Here is a 21,009-nt window from a genome sequence, read left to right on the forward strand (position 1 = left end):
GCTTGGTTGGAATTAACACAGTAATTACATCGATTGTAGTGCGTTTATCCATTCAATTGGTTGTTTATTTCTTAAATATTCAACAATGCGGATAGTAGAATTAGCCGCCAAGACCACTGGTTCGTTTCTGCACTCTTGCCCCCTGACCATTGTTAATCATGAACAAAAACGCAATACATCCTAGACGTCATGGTCTCGTTTTTTTTTGGTCAAACTTGCATTTTGTTGACGTCATGAGCAGTGTTAAACATAAACAGTGTGATGTCACTCGATTTGCAAACAAGTGGCAAGGAGAGATAACCCCTTATTTATTGTCTGTGCTCTTCAAAAGTTTCAAAACAGATGCTTGAATTGGGGATCGTAGCAGAAGAATAGATGGGTGGTGAATGTACCCCACCCTACACATTGGTACTACAAAGACTGCCATGTCATAAAAACAGACAATTAACACCTCAACTGCAATTTCAAGTTTGGGGTCAGTTTTTAAAGTAAACGTAGCTTATTGCCGTGCTGCGTCTCTCTCCTGCGCTTGTGGTTTATCATAATGGTGAAAAAAATGGAGAGGCAATCTCGACAATTTTCAACAAATAAGGTAAAACTACTAATGTGCTCTTGTCATGTAATATTGTTAATTTCTTGTTTTTGGAAAAAACAAAGGATGATCCGCAACTATTGATAAAGGAACATATTTTATACTGTAAAGTGAATGAAAGGTGTTTACAATTATCGAATAGGTGTGGTATTACCACGTTTAGTACAGCTTACCTGCAGATGGGTTAGCTGTGTGGATGAAAATTAAGTTTAAAAGTCAGCATGGTAAACCTATTTAATTTCACAAAATACAGCACTAACGCAAGTTGTTTTATATGACTGCAAGCACCACAACAGTGAGCAAATGCTTGTGATAATTTGAAGAAAAAAATCATCTCAACTATGAGTTCTCTGTCGTTGGGACCCCTGTTAAATGTTCACTACTACAAAAGTTTATGACATTTCTAGACTCTTTAAATGTTAGAAAATTTCTTTCCATATTGTGTTGAAGCAATTTACTATAACCATAGCGATGGCATGTTCACCTAACACCAGAGAGTTTGATCAAGACATTATGGAAACATAATTTGTACTAAAGTAACAAAAAATGATAGAAAAATACATAAAAATGCTCAAATTGTTAGCGGGAAACATGATGGCATTCAAAACGTTTACTACTCAGGTATTAATAGGTTGAAAATAGGGGTTGAAATTAGGAATCGATAGGTTGAAAATAGAAATACCGGTAGGAATCAAAAGGTTGAAAATAGGAATTGAAAGGTTGAAAATTAAATTGAATACAGCAATATATCAGTAAAGAAACTGTCTAAATGTAGTATGTTTTTTTTTCCAAACTGAATTCATTACATGCATATCATGTAATTAGTATAATCTCATTTTTGAGTGCGTGTGGTGTCAAGGGGTCATGTAGGGGCACCTCGATAAAATGGACAGACAGATGTCAATTTTGACTCACTGATGCATCAAACATTTTGACTTGAACCTTTAAATGGAATTGATTGAATTAAGAGTTGGGTTTCCATGGTTGCTGCAGGCCACGGGAAATAGAGAATTCAAGTTAAATTAGTTGTGAAGTAGTTTACGAAGTAGTCAGTTTCCGCTAGTTAGCCTCTATATATACCTGTACTTGTATGTACCATGATTGCTACTCTGATATTTGTATCTATCATATTCTGTTGGTATGACTAGACACTAGCAAATATGTTCGTGTTGGAGAAAAAGAACAATAATTTCAAAAATGTAGGATGTTGATTGGAAAAAATCTAGTGGCATTGTTGCGCATTAGTGTTTTATTTCTGGTTTTTGTCAAAATTTGTAGAAAAAAATTTAAATTTTCATGACAAATTTCAACATAAAATTGCATCAATATTCAATATCAAATTTTTTGCATTTTTTCCTGGGGCATTGACGATCAAAATATTTGATAGAATAAAATTAAATTCTCAACTACTTATTGAAGATTGACAAGCATTGTCAATTGCAGCTGAAGGGATTACGAACTTTACGATGTGGTATAAGACGAGTACGATGGCGACTAATGCATCAAAGTCGTCACCTCACAATGGTCATCGCAGTATGGTGGAATTTTAAGACTAATCTCATCTCACTTTAATATTAGCGTTGTGATGAATGATCCTTTTGTGTTTGATGACAATAGATTAGGTTACCATGGTAACTTTAATCTGTCATAATAATTACTTGATGGATATGAACTTTCATTGTAAGCATCGCTATCGCATCGATCACGTGTAGCTGTATTATTGTTATGATGCCGTTAATGCTGTGTTGTTTGTTGATTGCCAAAGAGTTTTCATCAGTAGATAATATTTGCACCTCATCGACATTCTGATAAATGTTTTTCAAATTTTACAAAAAATTTGGAATTTTTTTTCTCTTCAGTATCAAATATGAACAAACATAATAGTTTGACATCGCATACAAATTCCAATCAAAAAATTTGAATTTAGTTTATGTAGATATCTTTACTTTAAGGTAATTTTGGATTTTACAGACTTTTATTAAAAACATTGGTTTAAATTATCAATATGAACAAGAAGGTACAACATTTATTTAGGAGTCTAATCAGAAAATGTTTTTTTTTATTAATATTAAGTATTCACCAGTTGCACTTTTCAATAGTTATATAGTCTACTTTCATAAGTGCATGCACTTCTAATAACACCAAGTAATTTTCTTGGTCGAAACAAGCATTCATAAAATTTTCCCAAATGGAAATTCCTCCAAGGATGCATCAATTCCTTTGAAATACCACAGCATGTAGTATTCACTGAGAATGAGATTTCAGTGCGAGTTGTATAATGATCCTCTCAAGCCCTTACATTTATCCGCCCTTGGTTATTCAATTACCGAAAAGGAACACACTAATCATTGCCTCCTCGATTCATAAGTGTCTTTATGAAAATGAGTCATTTCTGTGCTGAACTGAACCTTGTTGCCCTCAAGGTACATTGTAGTTACTAAAATAAAATTTAGTTTTGGAGTAGATAATTTCATTTTATGCTTTGAAAGATAATTTCCTCCATGTAATTACATGTAGTTTTGTTGTCCCATTCCTAGGATAATGATACTTGCATTGTAATTGCTCTAAAATGCAATGAAATAAATTATGCGTATTATACATTTACCGTATTTACTTTATTAGAAGCGCATGCAAACAAATGATTGTATTTATTGTAGATTGGATCATTAAAATATTACTTAATGTATTTGCTCTATTAGTAGCACATCTTCAACAGAAACTAAAAATTGCATTTATTGTACATTTGTATGTCCATTAAAATGTGACTTATTTTGACCATAGACTCACCTGTCATTTACCGTATATAAGTGCGTTTCTACTTAGTAGAGAATACTTGGTACACAAAATTAATTTTGTATACTTTTGCATTTGCATTTTTTTGTGGAGGATGACAAAAGATGTCTTTGGCTTTTATCAAATACTGTGGAATAATTTATTTTTGCTGGAATTAATTTTCGCTGAAAAGGCTTATTGGGTGTTTTGTATGTAATTTATTTTCACTGATCTTTGATGAGTTTAATGTGAAATATAGGAAAAAAAGTATATTCGCCGGATTTTATTTTCAGGGAATCATCCCTTCAGCGAAAATAAATTCCAAGCGAAAATAAAGTATTCTACAGTAGTCCATTTTGTTAGATACATTGAGAGTTACAACTACAATCTATGGACAGCAGTGTTTACTATTTCCACTGCACAGACATGGACGCTGGTTTTACTGTATCTTTTGTTTTTTCCAATCAAATCTTGCCCCTTTTTATGCATTTTTCTAGAATTTATTTCTTTGTTGATATTGAACATTTTAGGCGCAATTTTCCATTGATTACATTGTAGTTCAGGGCTTGATAACACATTTTGAGAAAAATTTATCAAAAATCACACGGTTTTATTTTGTAGAAGAATTGACTTTTGGTCTTCAAAGAGTCAAAGTACCGGTAGTCGTCATGTTACTTTCATTGTTTCAATACAATGCGTCCATTAGTTTTGACTTGAAAAAAAATTCTTGAGAATTGAAGAAAAAAGTTTTGGCTGAAAAAAGATGTAGTTGAATGAATGCTCAATTAAATTACATGTACTGGGAAATCACTTAAGACTTCCTCTTTCATTGTAAGTTTAAACAAAACACACAACACACAACACCACTTCTGATAAACTAATTGTGAACTGTGAACCATCTATTGTCTTGCATGACAAGTAAAGAAAGTTACTGTAAAACCATTTATTTTCACTGACATTTAATTTCACTATTTTGATGTTTTGAGTGTAATCACCGTGTTTTAATTTCCGGATTTTGTCTAGGCAACAATGAGTTTTTCATTATTTTACATGTTCACATAGATTTAATTCAGCAGATTTTACTTATTAGCGAAAATAGCAAAATTAAAACTCGGTTAAGAATTAATGCATTTACAGTATGACAGAGCTATGACTGTAGCATTTACAACAAAGTGCAACTAAGGAAGAGTATTTTGCGGCTTGACATGTATCGATCGCTTAATTCAGACAAACAGAACTATTTTTCCCGTTTCATTAAGATGCTAATTTGTTTTTAATACTACTGAAAACCGCTTTAAATTTCACAAGAGATAAACTGTCACTGGTTGAAAAGAATCAACAAACTGTGTAGCTGGTAAAATTTTACCCATTCTTTTGAAAAACTGTGTTTCGTCATCTGAAAAGTGATGACACGGTCTTTCAGAAATCTCTTCACAGTTAACCAACTTTTAAAAATGTGTCTCGATGTTTTCCTCTTACACCTGCAAGTATAATGGAATGTGCTGTTACAATGTTCAGCCATGCGATATTGTTTTTTCCTACACTCCCTATCTCCCAGTGTTTTTTTCCTTCCACCCCTATCAGTATAATGGAATGTGCCATGACAATGTGCTTTATAGCAGGCCTTCCTGGCTTTTTTTGTGGGGTTGGTGTCTCCACCACCACCTGTTGTGCTGGTTTTCTTCCACCCCTGTCAGTATAATATAATGTGCCATAAAAAAGTGCACAGCAGGCCTTCCTGGCTTTTTTGTGGAGTTGGTGTCTCCACCACCACCTGTTGTACTGGTTTTCCTCCACCCCTGTCAGTATAATGGAATGTGCCATGACAAAGTGCACAGCAGGCCAGCTTTCCTTTATACTTACCTTTTTGTTCAGTTACTCCTCCCCATTGTGACAATGTAACCAATAGTATCATTGGCCTGACTTATGGTTATAAAGCTGCTCTTGTCAAAAGTGTGTTAAACTGCACGGGGAAGAGCTCAGTATATCGGATTGGATTGAGTACACTGAACCAATGAAATCCAACTGAGCTGCCATTTCAACGGAAGGCTTTTTCTATCTAAAGAAGGGATATAGCGGGTTGACGAGCTGCATGATTGCTTATCACATACTAGTAACTTGCATTGTTTTGCTGAATGATCGTGCAGGAATTTTCACCATTGAGGAACATGCGATAGTTTATTATCGTACAACGTGCTCATGATTATTACCGAGGTGTGCTCACAAGATTCCACCTGATTAATTAAGACGTCTTGTGGCTATTACAGCAGCCGGGAAGTAAAGTCCTGCATTTTGACATTTTCAAGTGTGTGGCTTAACTGATGGTGGAGCAGTATCACTTACGTGCAGTTGTGGTGTGATGAACACTGTGCATACACCAGGCACACCTTTTCCAAAAAACTGTTTGCTATTACTCTATTGAAACGATCAGCGATAACTTGGATTATCTTTATCTTAAATGTGAACTCTAAAATATTTTTGTTCTCAACCAATCAATGGAGATACTGTCAATAAGCGAATCAGTTGGTTTTTATCACCAGAGAATTACTGTTGCCTGATTTAAAGTGTCCTAACTCATCTGCATATTAAGTTCTCGTATGGATTGTTTTGTTCAGCCGACTGCATTATGTGTTTACAACACAATCATTGAGCTGAAACTGGATACTTTAAAAAATATTTGGGTTACTTCCAACAAGTGTCTCTGTTTCACCCTGACCTTTGAATTAAAGCATGACTCCTTTGCTGTTACACTGTATCAATTTGGCAGTCTCCTCAAACTATGTCTCGGCCGGTCATGATTCAGACGCTCTCTCCGTCGTATATTGATGCGTCTTCTCATCGATGTGAGAACAAACTCCCTTTCGTGCGCCACCAAACAGAATGATGAAATGGCAACCGAGAAAAAAGGTAACGCTTTTATTTATGTTATTTGCACCCGCCCAAACTGACGCGTGCACTTGAGAATGAACTCGTAGTTGAAGGCGTACTTTTCATTTCATGGTGTGGCAATGTCACCTGCGCTGTCTCCAACTTGTCAGAATAAAGGGATTAGGAAACGTGCACAGTACTCTTAAGCACATATGCGTTTATTCAAATTATCAACTGACGAACGCTATCAGGAAGTCCTTCCTCTGACAGGCACTGCATAATTCCAGTATAGATATAGGCTTATTTTTGAATAAAATAAAAATACATGTACTAATATGTTTCATTTTTTTGGAAACAAGGAACCAACTATATTTAATTTTTTTTTTCTCACGTCCTTGGCATAATATTTAACATGCCTATAAAACTAACTTTTCAAGGATGTGAAACTTATTTGACATTTAATTTAATTTAATCAAACCTATGTTGATTTATAGGGAACACGTCTATAAAATTTCCATGTACTGTAGATTTGTTTATTTTAGCTTGTTTAAATTTTCCTGAAAACCAAAATTTGGTTTGGTGCATGTGATTTATTTTTCTGATTTTTTGTCCATGAGGATTATTAAAAGTATTTTTTTTTTCTCTGCAAAATCCGAGTCAAATATAAAATGTTCTGCAGTATTTGAATTAATATGTTAAACTCGTCAACTGACAGGTAGACAAATCAGTCGGTTTCAGTCTCAATATTATGATTTCAATATTGTGTTTTGCTCCCTGCTGAAATGTACATAATTGTATTATTATGTCAACAACAACAACATATGCGCAATTTACAGACAAAGAAATTACAAATAAGTTTAATTTTAAATCTTCATTTTCATATTAGGCTAATATTGCTCATTTTTTTCCCCACCAAATTTTGGTGTTGCATTTTGTGAATCTGTTTAGAATTTTCTATTTTTTAACTTTTTTCTTTTCCACACCCAAAAATTGTAAAATTCCTGTTGCAAATGGTAAATTATGTCTATGTGGTTTAAAACTAATAATGAAATTCTAAAAAAATGCATAATTTTGGTGGGAAATATGTATGACATTCAAAAAGTTCAGTATTGGAACAAAAGCTGCTGCAGTATTAAATATACTCATTATTTTAAAACCTAGTTATTCTGTGCTTGAGATTAGCATGGAATATTCTTCTAATGAAAGCAGCTTACATCTTTACCATGCCTTGTGTCACCCAAGTGCTACCACGCAATTAGAAGTCTTGTCACTTTAAATGCATTGTCTATATTTTAAATTAATTATCAACAAGGTGCTGCAATGCCATTGAATAAAACATGGACTTTGAATAAAGCCACACAAAGATCTTCCTCACAAGCTTCAAGATATAAAAAACACACACAGTTAAAATCAACATGTGATATATCAAGCCATTGATGTTGTGTAATAATATGCGTACTCGGCTTTGATTATTCGGTTGTTATTTTGACTACTCTCCAGCCACTCACAGAAAGGCTTTTGTTGGAGTACAGCTACTTGTAACTTTAATTTAGGTCCCATTGTGCACTGTGTTAATCAGATATTGTTCTCAGTCCACTGATGTGCACGTATGCATAAATAGCGCCTAGTCTTCTTAGAAAGTGTTCTGACATACAAGTACTAATGCCATAGACATGCAAATGGTTGAGGAATTCCTAGCTGAGAGAAATTGAATTAACAAAACACCAGGTTTCAATGCATCTGTATTAGTATGGAACCTCTTGTCTTGCGGTTTACTGACAAGACATTGTGGTGTGTGTCTATGTCGTCGCTGATAATGTAATTTGTATGTGGCTGTTTGTATGAGGTATAAAAATGTGGCCGTTTGTAAATGGAACGTGTCTCCTTCTCCAGGTATGGTTGTTTGCTTTTTACCTTGTTGTATTGAGTCTCTGCTTTCACAAGTTTCCAACCAGGAAAAAATTCCTTGTCCTATACATGTAGTTTAATTGTCGCATATTGTGGTTTTAAGTCGTGTTTGTCTGTTTGCCCTTTCAAACACCGGATGTCGTTCATGTGACGCTTACACACCGCTCAGTGTTTGTGATTTATGTCTGTGGATTTCTGCACTAAGCGCGCAATTTAGGAGAATCAACTAACAACTTTTTTGTGTCATCGTTTTTTTTCGTTTTTTTAAAAATTATTCTACTACACCGTTGTCCCATTTTAATATGTAGGTTAAAGTACAATTGGTTTTTGAGTCAAAGTTTAATTGATATGCAGGAGAAAGGGTGGAGGATTGACAGTATTATCATCTGGAATGAAGATTAAGTTTTTAGTTCATAAGATTGAATTGACAGTGATCATTCATGCAATGTACTCGGAATGATTTATTTCAACTTTGAAACAGAAAAAAAATTCTCCGCAAACATATATGTACATGTACATTCCATCACTAACACTCTCATGCTTGCTGGGCTTACCGATATTTTAATTTGGTTGTTTATTTTGTTCATTGTCCTACCCTTGAACGTGTACAGACAGATTTCTGAAAACACTCAAAAAAACGGCCGGTAATTGGCGATATATCTCAATTACTGTAAATGGTTTGCTTTAACTTGAAAATTATCCGGTGCACTGATGTGTGCTACAAGGGTGGGCCCTCTATTTATACGATAAGATTTATGTGTGATTTGTGTGGCAGTAAAGGTATCATGCATCCGCTCTAAAAGTTTTTGACGATTGCCCGATAATTGGGTGAAATGAGGCAGGTAACCTTCTTGTCTGTCTCACTGTACTGGCGATGTCCGTTTAAATCTCTAGGCATTATATTGAAAACTGACATGATATCATGCCAGTACTTTGAATGTGCATATTTGCTTTTGGTCATGCTGTCTTCTTTTTCACTGATTTATTCACAAAAACATCTGTCGGATCCATAATATCGTTTGTTGTACCATCATATGTATCTGTACCAGGGTATGACATCAAGCGTAGGTCGATCAAAGCATGCCGACCTCACGTTAACCCCGCTGGCATATCTTGGGGCATATCTCAACAGGGGCATATGTATGTAATTATTCTGAACAAAGCCGATAAGGTTGCGTTATTACTATTACATTATTTTGTTTTTTGCTTTATTCAAAATCACAGGAGAAGAACGGTACAGTTATTATTGATGTTCCTATCTTCAATTTTCTAAAACTGAGAACTACTGTACTAAATTTACTTGAATGTTCTGTTGCTAAAGGAAGAGAAAAACAAATTCCTGTTTTGTAAACTATATAATATTATGTGGTGGGTACATGTGCAATTTTTTTGTCAAAATGCATTCACTGAATTTACAGTATTAAATTTTATGCAAACTTCATGAAAAAAACAAAGCGATGTAATTTCAATGAAAACCTATTTTTAGGAATGTTTGGAATTTCTTCAGCTCTGCAAACATCCTTCGTGTTATGTCGTGGTCTTTGACAACAACCGAAAGTGTACCTTGTATGCAAGAAATCGGTAACGCCAGAAGCTCGGATATATGGCTGAATGCAAGATAATTCTGAGGAGCCCAGCCCTTTGATTACCATTTACGGCACGTTATTCACCTAGCCTTCCCTCCTCACCTTCCTAGAGTATTGTGATTATTACTAACCGTGTAAATGTGGAGCAGATGGAGTTTCTTTCACCGCTTTGTTACGCGATACCCCTGCCATTGTTCGACTGCAATGCAAGGAAGCAATGTTTATACCCAACAAAAAGTTTAAGCGAAAATTTGAAACCTAACAAATTGAGTTTACAAACTTTGAAAATCGCATTCAATATCACCTGGTGTGTTTACATGCATGTCATACATGTACTGGGCATTTGTATTTGTACTAAATTATTCGATTCGAACTGACTCCATGAGAAAACTATTTTACAGTCAACACCCTGTGCTTCTTTAACCTATTCACCACCAGTTCCCTATTTTCATCACAAATTCACAAAATAGTCCCGATTATAGTCTGCACTTTCCTTCAGAAAATCGGGACAAAAATAGTCAAAATTTTTTTTGTCTATTGGCCTCAATAAGTAGGGTTCATTTCCAGAAATATTAAAGAGTATAAGAGAAACGTGCAAAGAAATTTGCAGAGAAACTGGTGGTGAAAAGGTTAATGTACAAAAGCATTTGGGGAAAAAAATGATTACCGTATTTGCTCTATTAGTAGTGTATGCTTTTCCGTAAATTACAGAGGTCTTCACATGGTCAGTGTTAATGATTCAATTGGGTTTTTTGGTTCTTATGTGCATATAATAAAGCAAACATGGTATATCAATAAAAATAATTCGTTATCATTCTTTATTTTATTATGACTTGCATCAGAAATTGTCAAAATAAGTTTGTGCCTTTGCTTTATCGCTCAAAATGTGCTGGCGACGATGATCATAATTGACTCGCAATGAATTCCAGAATTCTTCAGAATCCTTTTGCAATGTTGTCGCAAAGTCAGCAAGCTTTTATTGTCATAGTAGGTAAGAAACAATTAAGTTGAAACCTTTAAACTTTGAGAAGTTAACTGTGAAATGTCAACCGTTTACAAATACCATGTTCTCATTGCTATTTGTCGTATGTACAAAAGCAGTCTTACTACTATTGTTGTGACTTCTATGGGACATTTTATTCTGTTTCTCTTGAAAAAATGTACATTGTGTGTTTTTAATGTTCCAAGTTCATTGTCGTCTTGGTTTTAAATTAATTGTCTGTAGTTGCCATGGTTATTCATGGTACGTCATGTAGTATATTGTATGACCATTCGTCTTGCATATAATTAACCCTATCAGGCTTCTGTCATTCCCCAGTCAAAACTAGTTTGTATTTTACTAAATATTCATCATTTTCCCATACTTAGTTGTAATTTTTACATTACCGGGTATGATACAATCTTCATATGAGGATGGAATTTCTTTGTCCAAAAAGCGATGGAAATGTGATTTCTGTTTGGGAATTTTGAACCAGATGAATATAGTTAACAGATTTGAATTAAAGAGCTCGATGAAGCAAACACTTGTCTCTACCAGAGGTATATTACATGGGGTTTGCAACGCACATAGTACTGTATGGTGACACCATGCCAAGATCCCATTCAAGTCTCATCTCTTAGATAGGGAGACTGATGCTACTACCTTCTGACATGACATAGGCGGTCTGTAATAAAACAATAAAACACGTATTACCACATTCATAGTGAAAAAATGTAATACATCAAAAATGTACAGAAAATATAGTTATCGTAATCCGTCGTATCGTGAGCAGCTATTTTGATCCACCTGGACATTCCAGTATCCTAGTTACCTTGGACATGCGCATTTGCATTTTTCTGAGTTGGAACGCTTATGCAAGAGCGAGATTATAACGGGATCTTGGTATCATGTCACCGTAGTTGCAAACCCCGAGTAATGTACCTCTGTCTCTACATACATATTCATTACAATTTTTGTTGTAGCTATTGACTTTTTGCATCTTTTACAAAAATTTACCTTCATATTTTTTCAGAATATTGATTAAAATTTCAGACATTAAAAAAATTATACAGAAATACGACAAAACATGCAAAATGTTACTCAAACATTTTGGCGGGAAAACTTCTGTGATGTTAAAAAGGTTTTAGAATGAGAGCATAGCAGCTGTGTTGTGTGATTGTGTGGTAATCCCTTCTCTTTGAAATTGTTTATAAAAATGAATTGTTGTGTGAGTTGGTTTCAATTCCCTTTTAGTCAAAATATTAATTTTGTTCTTTTCACTGTCTCACATTCAGTGTAAAAGTACCCCGTCATCCCATGGTGTTGTTTTACTTATATTTACTGTGGATGAACGAGTAATTCAGATTTTTGTTACATCTTCTAGGTTGACGACATTAATAGTGTAATAAATAATATTTCATATTAAAATGGAGGTTACGTGCACATGTATTAAATTATGAATATAATTTCAGAAACAGGATCTAACAATGTCGCACGCATATCATTTACAAGAATAAAACAAGCACACAATAAATTACAATCCTGGTTCTTAAAAATTTCAGATTCCGTACCAGGATGCGACAAGGACAACACACGCTTCCATGAGTTTCGATCATTAGTTTAATTCCCTACTTACCAACGCGACGCAATAAAGGACCGCAGAATTGTTTTTGTGGCTTACTCATATTTTAAACATGTTGATTTCTAAACCAGGGACTACAGGGACATGTGACCTTACTAATATCTTTTTAGTGGGTTCATTATATATGATTACCATATGTTCTCTATTAGAAGCGCATCTCCAATAGAAGTACGTGCAACGATAAACCAAAATTACATTTGTTGTACATGTATACTGATTCATTAAAATATTTTGCTATCATTTTTCTAATAGAGACACGATAGTTTTCATAAGTACATGCGCTACTAATAGAACAAATATGGTATATAACTGTCAACTTCGACGTACCCTTGAAAATGAGATAACAAATCCTATTGTCATTATATCAACTTAACCCAATATTTGTTGTACTTAAATCATACATGTAATCTGCAGTAACAATCAGAAGCTTTTATCAGATTTCAACTTACATTCTCACACCTGTGCTGGTCTGATTACAATAAAAGTTAAAAAAAAATAACACAACAAATTTAAAATAATTATTATCGGGTTTCCATCAAGTTTTTCATATTGTGTCCATGGTTTCCAATTTGGATTGCGCTGTTTGTACATTTCATTTTCGTGCAAGTAAACTTATTAAATTTTCAAAAATGCCAAAATTTTTTTCTTTTCGATGGCAGTAGACTACTAAAAAGTAGCTGTTAATCGCCATCTGACTACTAGTATTTGACCACCGCCAATGTAAATTGTTTGCATTATTTACAAAATAATTTTCTATAGTCCCCCCATAAAATGTTGATAAAAATTAACAAAGTATTTGATCCAAAACTGAAAGCAATATCTGAAACTGTCTGTATGATCCAAAATAATGATGAAGTTTACTGAAAATTTTACAAAATGCGAAAATATTTGTACTGAATTTTGAACGGGAATTTCTGTCTCTCAAACAACTGAAGACATTCCGTGAAACGTCATGTCATGTCTACAGATATTTCTCAGAAATTGCCTCTCACCAAATCATAGCAGTTTCTAGTATGCTATGTGACACACCAGCTGGCCAATACACTGTTGGCCATTGACTAGTTTGTTTCCGCAACAACAAAAGCGCGCACTTGTACACATATATATATTTACCTATTCTATATTTACAGTGTTTTGATTGACACATGTTACCATTGATACTACTGCTGATGGTTAAGTTAAAAATGGAAAAAAAAAAAAATCCTCTGCTGCTGAAAATTATTTACAAAAAGTTACTGTATCAAACTCTTCATTATTAACATTTACAATCACGATCACTCGTAAAATAATTCTAAAACACTCCTGGCGTGCTATACTTGAGTATTCAAACATGGGAAATTGAATACTGTACTAATATCAGTTATTATGAATGGTTGAATGGATTTGTAATATGTACATCAGGTGTTTGTGAGAATGTAAACGCTGAATATACAGCAGTATCAAATCCATCAATCTGACACTCTTATCAGTGATTCTCGTAAATAAATGCCACTTGATTGACCACTTCACAGTTTTGTTGTCACCGTATTGCTGTAAAATCACACCCAGCAGACTTTGTTTGATAAAGTTTACATTCCTCTATGTGGGCGACATAGTTTATTATAATCGTAAATACCAATTTTTTTTTTATACTAGTAATATCCAAATAGACTAATAGTCAAACTGTACATACATGTAGTGACAACATCGTTATTTCAGCGGTAGCATTTGCTAATCACTTCAATGTTTGTTGAATGCATACGTGTATATATTGGTGCTACATGTGCATGAGTGTGTAGGTAAATTCTGTATTAGAAGCTGGATTCTTAATAGAACCCACCCATTCATTTTGAACAATTGAGAACTAAAAATTCTAAGTTTTTTATACATGTGTGTGTAGATGCTCTGATAGAAGCGGCATCCCTTCTGTTGCATTCTTCCATTTTAACAGAAGCCACAGTGGCGAGTACAGATTTTACAGTTGTTTTTTGTTTGTTTTTTTGTTTTATTTTACTGAATCATTATGTAATGTTTGTTGTGGTACTGTATTGTATTTTTCCGTGATTTCAAAGTGACATGCATGTGCATAGCGGGGTCTCGCACATCATCGAATGTTAACATAAAACTCCAGCTGGAAGCCTCTATGGATAGCCAAAATGAATGGGGAAAAAAACGAACATCAGCAAGCGTTGTGGCAATGTATTGATTGGCAGTCAGTATTTATAGATCTGTTAAAAGTCAATTGTGTCTTCACAGGCAAGCTAGTAAAATTTATGCATTTGTTCTAATTATGTGTCATGTTTGATTTTTTGGCGACTATAAAGTAATTCTTATGACCCGTCAGCAATGTTTTTGATTTTTGTGTTTGTGTTCATGGAAAGTTTTTCTTGCATAATTAAAGAAGTTTCCAGTATTGACATTTTAGAAACTCTATTTTTATTGTCAAATAAGAAAATACAAATCCCATTCAACCTTGTTCTGGCACTAGGAAATAGCGCCCTTAACATGTTTTACAAATAAAATACCATAGTTTCAATTTCTCCACCATTCTTATTGCTATTTTTTCTGTCTTCACAGGCTTACTATCGACAGGGTCTCGCTTTACAACATCTGGGACGCCATGCAGATTCCTTGGCTGCGTTCTCCTCGGGACTCTCGCAAGATCCGAAGAGTTTACAGCTGTTGGAGGGTTTGGTGGACGCGGCAATAAAGTCTCCGCTCAAAGCCACCTTGGAGCCGACGTACAAACAGCTGGAAAAAATGAAACTGGAAAAAAGTCCGTTTGTTGTGATTTCTGTCATTGGTCAAGAGCTCTTAGCAGCGGGATACCATGGGTCATCTTTAACTGTCTTGGAATCTGCCCTCAAAATCGGTAAGTTGATCATTCATCCCTCTTCCTCATCTTTATTCTACCTTCTGTTTTTCTGAACTACTAATAAGTAAATCACTTTCACGTTCTCAACTTCTACAAAATAGTGTTTGTGCATATTAATTAGATAATTTGCATATCATCAACCCTTTGACGTTCATTTGTTATTTTGTCACCTTCCACAATATATTCTCATTCAACCCATTGAGTGAGTAATTTTGGATCAGGTATGTTGTAGACATATTTTCTCGTTGGCTACAGGTCTTGATCGAGATTTGGGAGGAAAAATTGTTATGAAAAGTAACAAGCATTCAAAGAGTATAAAAGATGGCAATAAAAATTCAAAAGCTTTCTACTAAATTCTATTAATTTTATCTTATTTTGCTTGTTTGTTTCCAAAATTACAATGAATTTAGTAAAAATTAAAGAAATTTGACACCAAAGACCAAATAAAATGTGACCTTGTTTCCATATAATAATGTTAAATACTACTCTGGCGGCCATTTTGAATTGAAAATTCAATACAACTGAAGTTCATAATTCAAAGACATTATCATAAGTTTGTTAATTTCAAATACCATATTTTGTTTATGTGTCTACGTGAATACAACAAAGGCAATTTAGGTTTATATGCACCTCTATTGGAGGTGCGTTTCTGAAAGAGAAAAAACAGGAACCAGTGACAAGAAATAACTTCAGAAAGTATTAAGAAATTCCAGTGTTTTACATGTAGCCACAACTAACCCTATACTGGTATTTAAATAAGTGATAGACGCGCATCAAACGTCTGCCGCATAAATCGAACGATTTGATTTTGAACTCAAATTTCTTTATTGCGTAGCTCACATTGACTGGTGGATCTTCGACAGAGGAATATTGCTTCCGAATACCCTCACTTAATCGAAATTGCCTATCATCAAATGTGGACAGCACATTATTTAAAGCATGGAAATGTCCCCGAAATACTTTCGCATTTGGTAAATCCCATGCAATGTTTGACGCCACTACGATCTTTGTGTGTCCTGTTTTTACGTTCGATTTCAGGCATAACGAGTGATTCTTGCAGTGAACGGAAAATGGTCTATTTACACTCACTCTAATACATTGGTTCTCGTTTTTTTTTTTGCAGGTACCTGCAGTTTAAAGCTGAGAGGATCTGTATTTTCTGCTCTAAGCAGTGCACACTGGGGACTCGGCAATATAGACAAGGCCATATCATACATGCAGCAAGACCTTTCGGTAGCGAAATCGTTAGGTGAGATTTAGAAAGTGAAGTTGATAAACATAGAAATCTTACTCTAGAAAACTTAAGAGTTGTAGACTATTCACTCTCATGTGTCAAAGTGTATCAATACACGAGTTCTGAGTCAATGTATACTTCCACACTTGACTTTTTAATTGAAATAGTTTAAGTGTTAAAATTCCGTATATATTTAAATATTCCATACAGTTTCATTGCAAGCATGCATGCATGTCAGGAAAGAAAAAATTGTCTAAATTATTGAAAACAAGTTTGAGAGAAAAATGTTATATTTTTAAAATAAAAAACTGAATTTTAATTCTCTTCCTCTACAGGTGACAATGAAGGAGAGTGTAGAGCCCACGGTAATCTTGGGTCGGCGTACTTTTCAAAGGCTAACTTCAAAGAAGCTCTCGCACACAATCGATTTCAGTTGGTTTTAGCCATGAAACAAAAAGACAGAAAAGTAGCTGCCAACGCACTGAGTAGTCTCGGTAAGAATCAAATCTTTTCATGTTTCGATTATATCGTGCCAAGAAACTCAAGTTTCTTCTGTACGTCGATAAATGGGTATATGCGTGATTGGGTGATTGAATATATTAAAATGTTAACAATAATACCCCCCTCCCCCCTTCCCAATTGACATTCCTATGTGTACTTATCTCTGACTTAACAATTTTAGTAGATTAAGATTAATAGTACTATTGTCACGATGTTGATAATTCACCAGTCTACTTTGCACCTCGCAATCAAATGTTTCATTTGAGCGATATTTCAACTCCTTGTGTTTTCGAAGTGGTGCGTTATAGAAACGGCAAACTTTGGATTTTAATCGTATTTATAGGGGTTGTTATCGGTGCTTCCTCAGGTACTTCAACGAATTGCTTTAATTGTTTGTTCAGGGGTTTGATATATTTAAAATGGGTGTGATTTATTTAATGGTGTTTTTGTTTTGTCTTGTTCTTTACAGGTCATGTGTACTCGGCAATAGGGGACTACCCTAATGCCTTGGCTAGTCACAAGCAGTGTGTGGTACTCACAAGGCAGCTGAACGACAAGCTTTTCGAAGCTCGAGAAATTGGCAACGTCGGAGCGGTGTATTTGTCAATGGGGGACTTTGATAATGCCCTTGAATGCCACAAGCAGCACCTGGCCGTCGCCAAGGAACTGCAAAATAAAAACGAGGAGGCAAGAGCGTATAGCAATTTAGGTAGTGCGTACCATTTTAAAAGGAAATTTCAACATGCTGTGCAGTACCATACCCAAGTCTTGCAGATCGCTAAAGAGTTAGAAGACAGGACGGTGGAAGCGCGTGCATATGCCGGGCTGGGACACGCTGCCAGATGTATGGGTGACTTGGAACGTGCCAAGCATTGCCATGAACAGCAACTGAACATTGGGCTCAGTACGAAAGACAAAGTTATGGAAGGACGGGCATGCTCGAATTTAGGAATTATATATCAGCAGCAGGGACAGTATGATACGGCGCTCAAGTTACACAAAGCCCATTTGACAATTGTCCATGAACTTGAGGATCGTCCCGGGCAAGGGCGAGCATTTGGAAATATGGGAAACGCTTACAGCGCCCTCGGGCAATTTGAGGAGGCTGTCAAATATCATAAACAGGAATTGGCGATCTCAAAGGAGGTTGATGATCGGTCGTCGGAAGCATGCACGCAGGGAAACCTCGCCATTGCGTATCAGTCGCTGGGCTTTCGCGATAAAGCCTTGGAACACTACCACTGCCATCTGTCGGTTGCGCGAGAACTCAAGGACAAACCCAGTGAAGCCCGTGCCTTAAGTAACTTAGGAAATTTCTACAGTGCACAAGGAGAGTTTTCTAACTCGGTGCCGTATTATGAACAGTTTCTCGCACTTTGTAAAGATATGTGTGACACAGAGGGTGAAGGGCGCGCATATCACTACCTTGGGTATGCGCATTATTCACTTGGCACTTTCAAGGATGCTGTTCATTTTTATGAACAAGATCTTGCCCTTGCCCGGAAGATGCAGGACAAAGTGTCCATGGGAAGGGCTTATTGTAATCTTGGGCTTGCCCACAAGACACTGGGAAATTACGACGAGGCGTTTGACTGCCAAAAGTTTTTCCTCACTGTTGCCCATCAGTTGAAAAACACGCCGGGGAAGTTTCGTGCCATGGGGAATTTAGGCGATATATGCATGGCTAAAAATGAGGTCAACAATGCTATTAAATTTTATGAGCAGCAGTTGGTTCTTGCGACGAACGTTCGGAATAAGAATTTGGAAGCGACTGCATATGGCATGCTCGGTTCTGCTCATCGGAAGGTCGGGAAACTTGACCAAGCACTGACTTATCACACGCAGGAATTGAAAATGTTTAAGGAGTTGAATAATTTGAAGGGGACGTGTAAAGCTCATGGACACTTAGGAGCAGTGTATACGTCCCTCGCGAAATTTACAGAGGCCTACATGTGTTACGAGGATCAGTTGGAGACAAGTCAGGAACTGAAAGAGACGCTTACCGAGGCACAGGCATTTGGAAACCTTGGAATTACCAAGATGAATATGGGAAACTTTGAAGATGCTCTGGGGCATTTTGAACAGCAGCTGGCAACATTGGAACAAGTAACCAATCAAAATGGTGTGGTTGATAGGGGCCGCGCTTACGGCAATATGGGAGAATGTTATGAAGCTCTATGTGATTTTGATGAAGCTGTGAAAAACTATGAACAGTGTCTTGTCATTGCACAGAAAACGAACAACGCTAACGATCAGGATCGTGCTTACCGCGGTCTTGGGAACGCCCACCGAGCTATGGGAAACCTACAGCAAGCTTTAGTGTGTTTCGAGAAGCGGCTCGTTGTCGCTCATGAGTTGAACAATGTATCCGCCAAGGGCTCAGCCTATGGAGAATTAGGGTGTCTTCATAGTTTACTGGGTAATTTTGAACAAGCGATATCATGCCTCGAACATCAGTTGAAAATTGCGCAGGAAATGCGAGACAGGGGTGGGGAAGCTGACGCCGCGTGTGGATTAGGCGGTGTTTACCAGCAGATGGGTGAGTATGATAAAGCTGTGCAGTATCACCAGATGGACTTGACAATTGCAGAGGACATGAACAATCCTTCATGCCAAGGACGTGCTTACGGTAATCTGGGAGTTACTCACGAGTCGCTTGGGAATTATGAACAAGCAATACTTTATCAAGAACAGCACTTGAGCATTGCCGCTCAGATGAACGACCGAGTTGCTAAGACACTCGCATACAGCAGCTTGGGGCGGATTCACCATGCATTGGCCAACTATCCACAGGCTGTGACTTATTTACAACAAGGATTACACATTGCTGATCAGCTCGGACGAAAAGAGGACGAAGCCAAGATCCGTCATCGGCTCGGACTTGCCTTGTGGGCAAACGGAAGTCTGGAGGATTCGCAACACCAGTTGTACAAAGCCGCTGAGTTGTTTGAAAACATTCGCCGGGAGTTACAATTCAGCAACGATTACCGACTCAACCTGTTTGATCTTCAAACTGCATCGTACCAAGCATTACAGCGAGTTCTTGTGGAGCTCGGTAGACACAATGAAGCCTTGGCTGTGGCAGAGCGAGGCAGGACTAGAGCTTTTGTGGATTTGTTAATGGAGCGGCAGACAGGAAAGTCTGATAACCTGTCTGATGCCATGGACAGTATGTTGATGACCACGGATCAGATCGTAGAGGCTGTTAAGAAACAATCCTCTACGGTGATTTATTATTCCATTGCAGCTGGCCATCTATATATGTGGATTATCACTCCTAAGCAAGGTTAGTTTTTTTTACAGATATTATTTCTTCTTCATCCATTTAGGAATATTTTGAAATTTTCATGAAACATTATGATTTTAGTTGGTGATGGCTTACAACAGATGGCAAAATTTCTGGCTTCTTTTGCCTTTGGTAATCAACCTAATTTTAGTCACATGTTAAATACAGTCTCCAAAGTGAAACTATGATTTTGTTGTCAGTTTCATAAATCAGTGGCATGTTAGCATAAATCTGTAATTTTTAATACAATTTATATTCTAATGTACAAATACATGCATTGTAGTAAATTTCTTCGAGGTTATTTCGAGAATACGTCATTTGAAAAAAACGACAACACTGAGAGATAGTCAGATAAATTGATATTTTCTGTTAAAGCTTTTGAGCAATTTATTAGATACTCGGATACAAAATGTAACAAATTCATGTGGAACCCATTATTCCCACATACACGTACATGCATCTTGTAAATAAATGGTACTTGATCTACAGAAATATTTGATTTAATTATGTAACCTTCGATCGCATTAATCTACATTTTTATAAAAAAAAAAAAAATGATGGATTGAACAGACAATTGAGTCCTCACCACACTACATAACAGTTTCCATCTACTGTAAAATCATTTATTTTCACTATCTTAATTTCACAAGGAAGCAAGTTTTATTGTTATTTTACATGTTCACATTTTACTTACTTGTATCAGCGAAAATAGCGAAATTAAAACCCAGTGAATAATTGATTTACAATACAACATATATTTTGTATTTCGATCGTTGAAAAACTAACA

General features: G+C 35.9%; 1 protein-coding gene across 2 annotated transcripts in view; it reads left to right on the forward strand.

Moving 5' to 3' along the window:
* LOC100374222 (tetratricopeptide repeat protein 28-like) overlaps window positions 1-21,009 on the forward strand; it is a 70,498-nt gene that overhangs the window by 38,569 nt on the left and 10,920 nt on the right. Inside the window, exons 1-5 of one of the 2 annotated variants that reach the window (XM_085491127.1) lie at window positions 6,133-6,271; window positions 14,904-15,198; window positions 16,325-16,450; window positions 16,771-16,929; window positions 17,406-20,222. In XM_085491127.1, coding sequence (XP_085347253.1) covers window positions 6,245-6,271; window positions 14,904-15,198; window positions 16,325-16,450; window positions 16,771-16,929; window positions 17,406-20,222 — 3,424 coding nt within the window. In that variant the 5' untranslated portion in view covers window positions 6,133-6,244. Of the gene's footprint in view, window positions 1-6,132; window positions 6,272-14,903; window positions 15,199-16,324; window positions 16,451-16,770; window positions 16,930-17,405; window positions 20,223-21,009 lie in introns of those variants that run through there. The other variant, XM_078008409.2, reaches the window with a different exon arrangement.

The sequence above is a fragment of the Saccoglossus kowalevskii genome, chromosome 16, assembly GCF_978046115.1.
Source record: "Saccoglossus kowalevskii chromosome 16, keSacKowa6.1, whole genome shotgun sequence".
NCBI lineage: Eukaryota > Metazoa > Hemichordata > Enteropneusta > Harrimaniidae > Saccoglossus > Saccoglossus kowalevskii.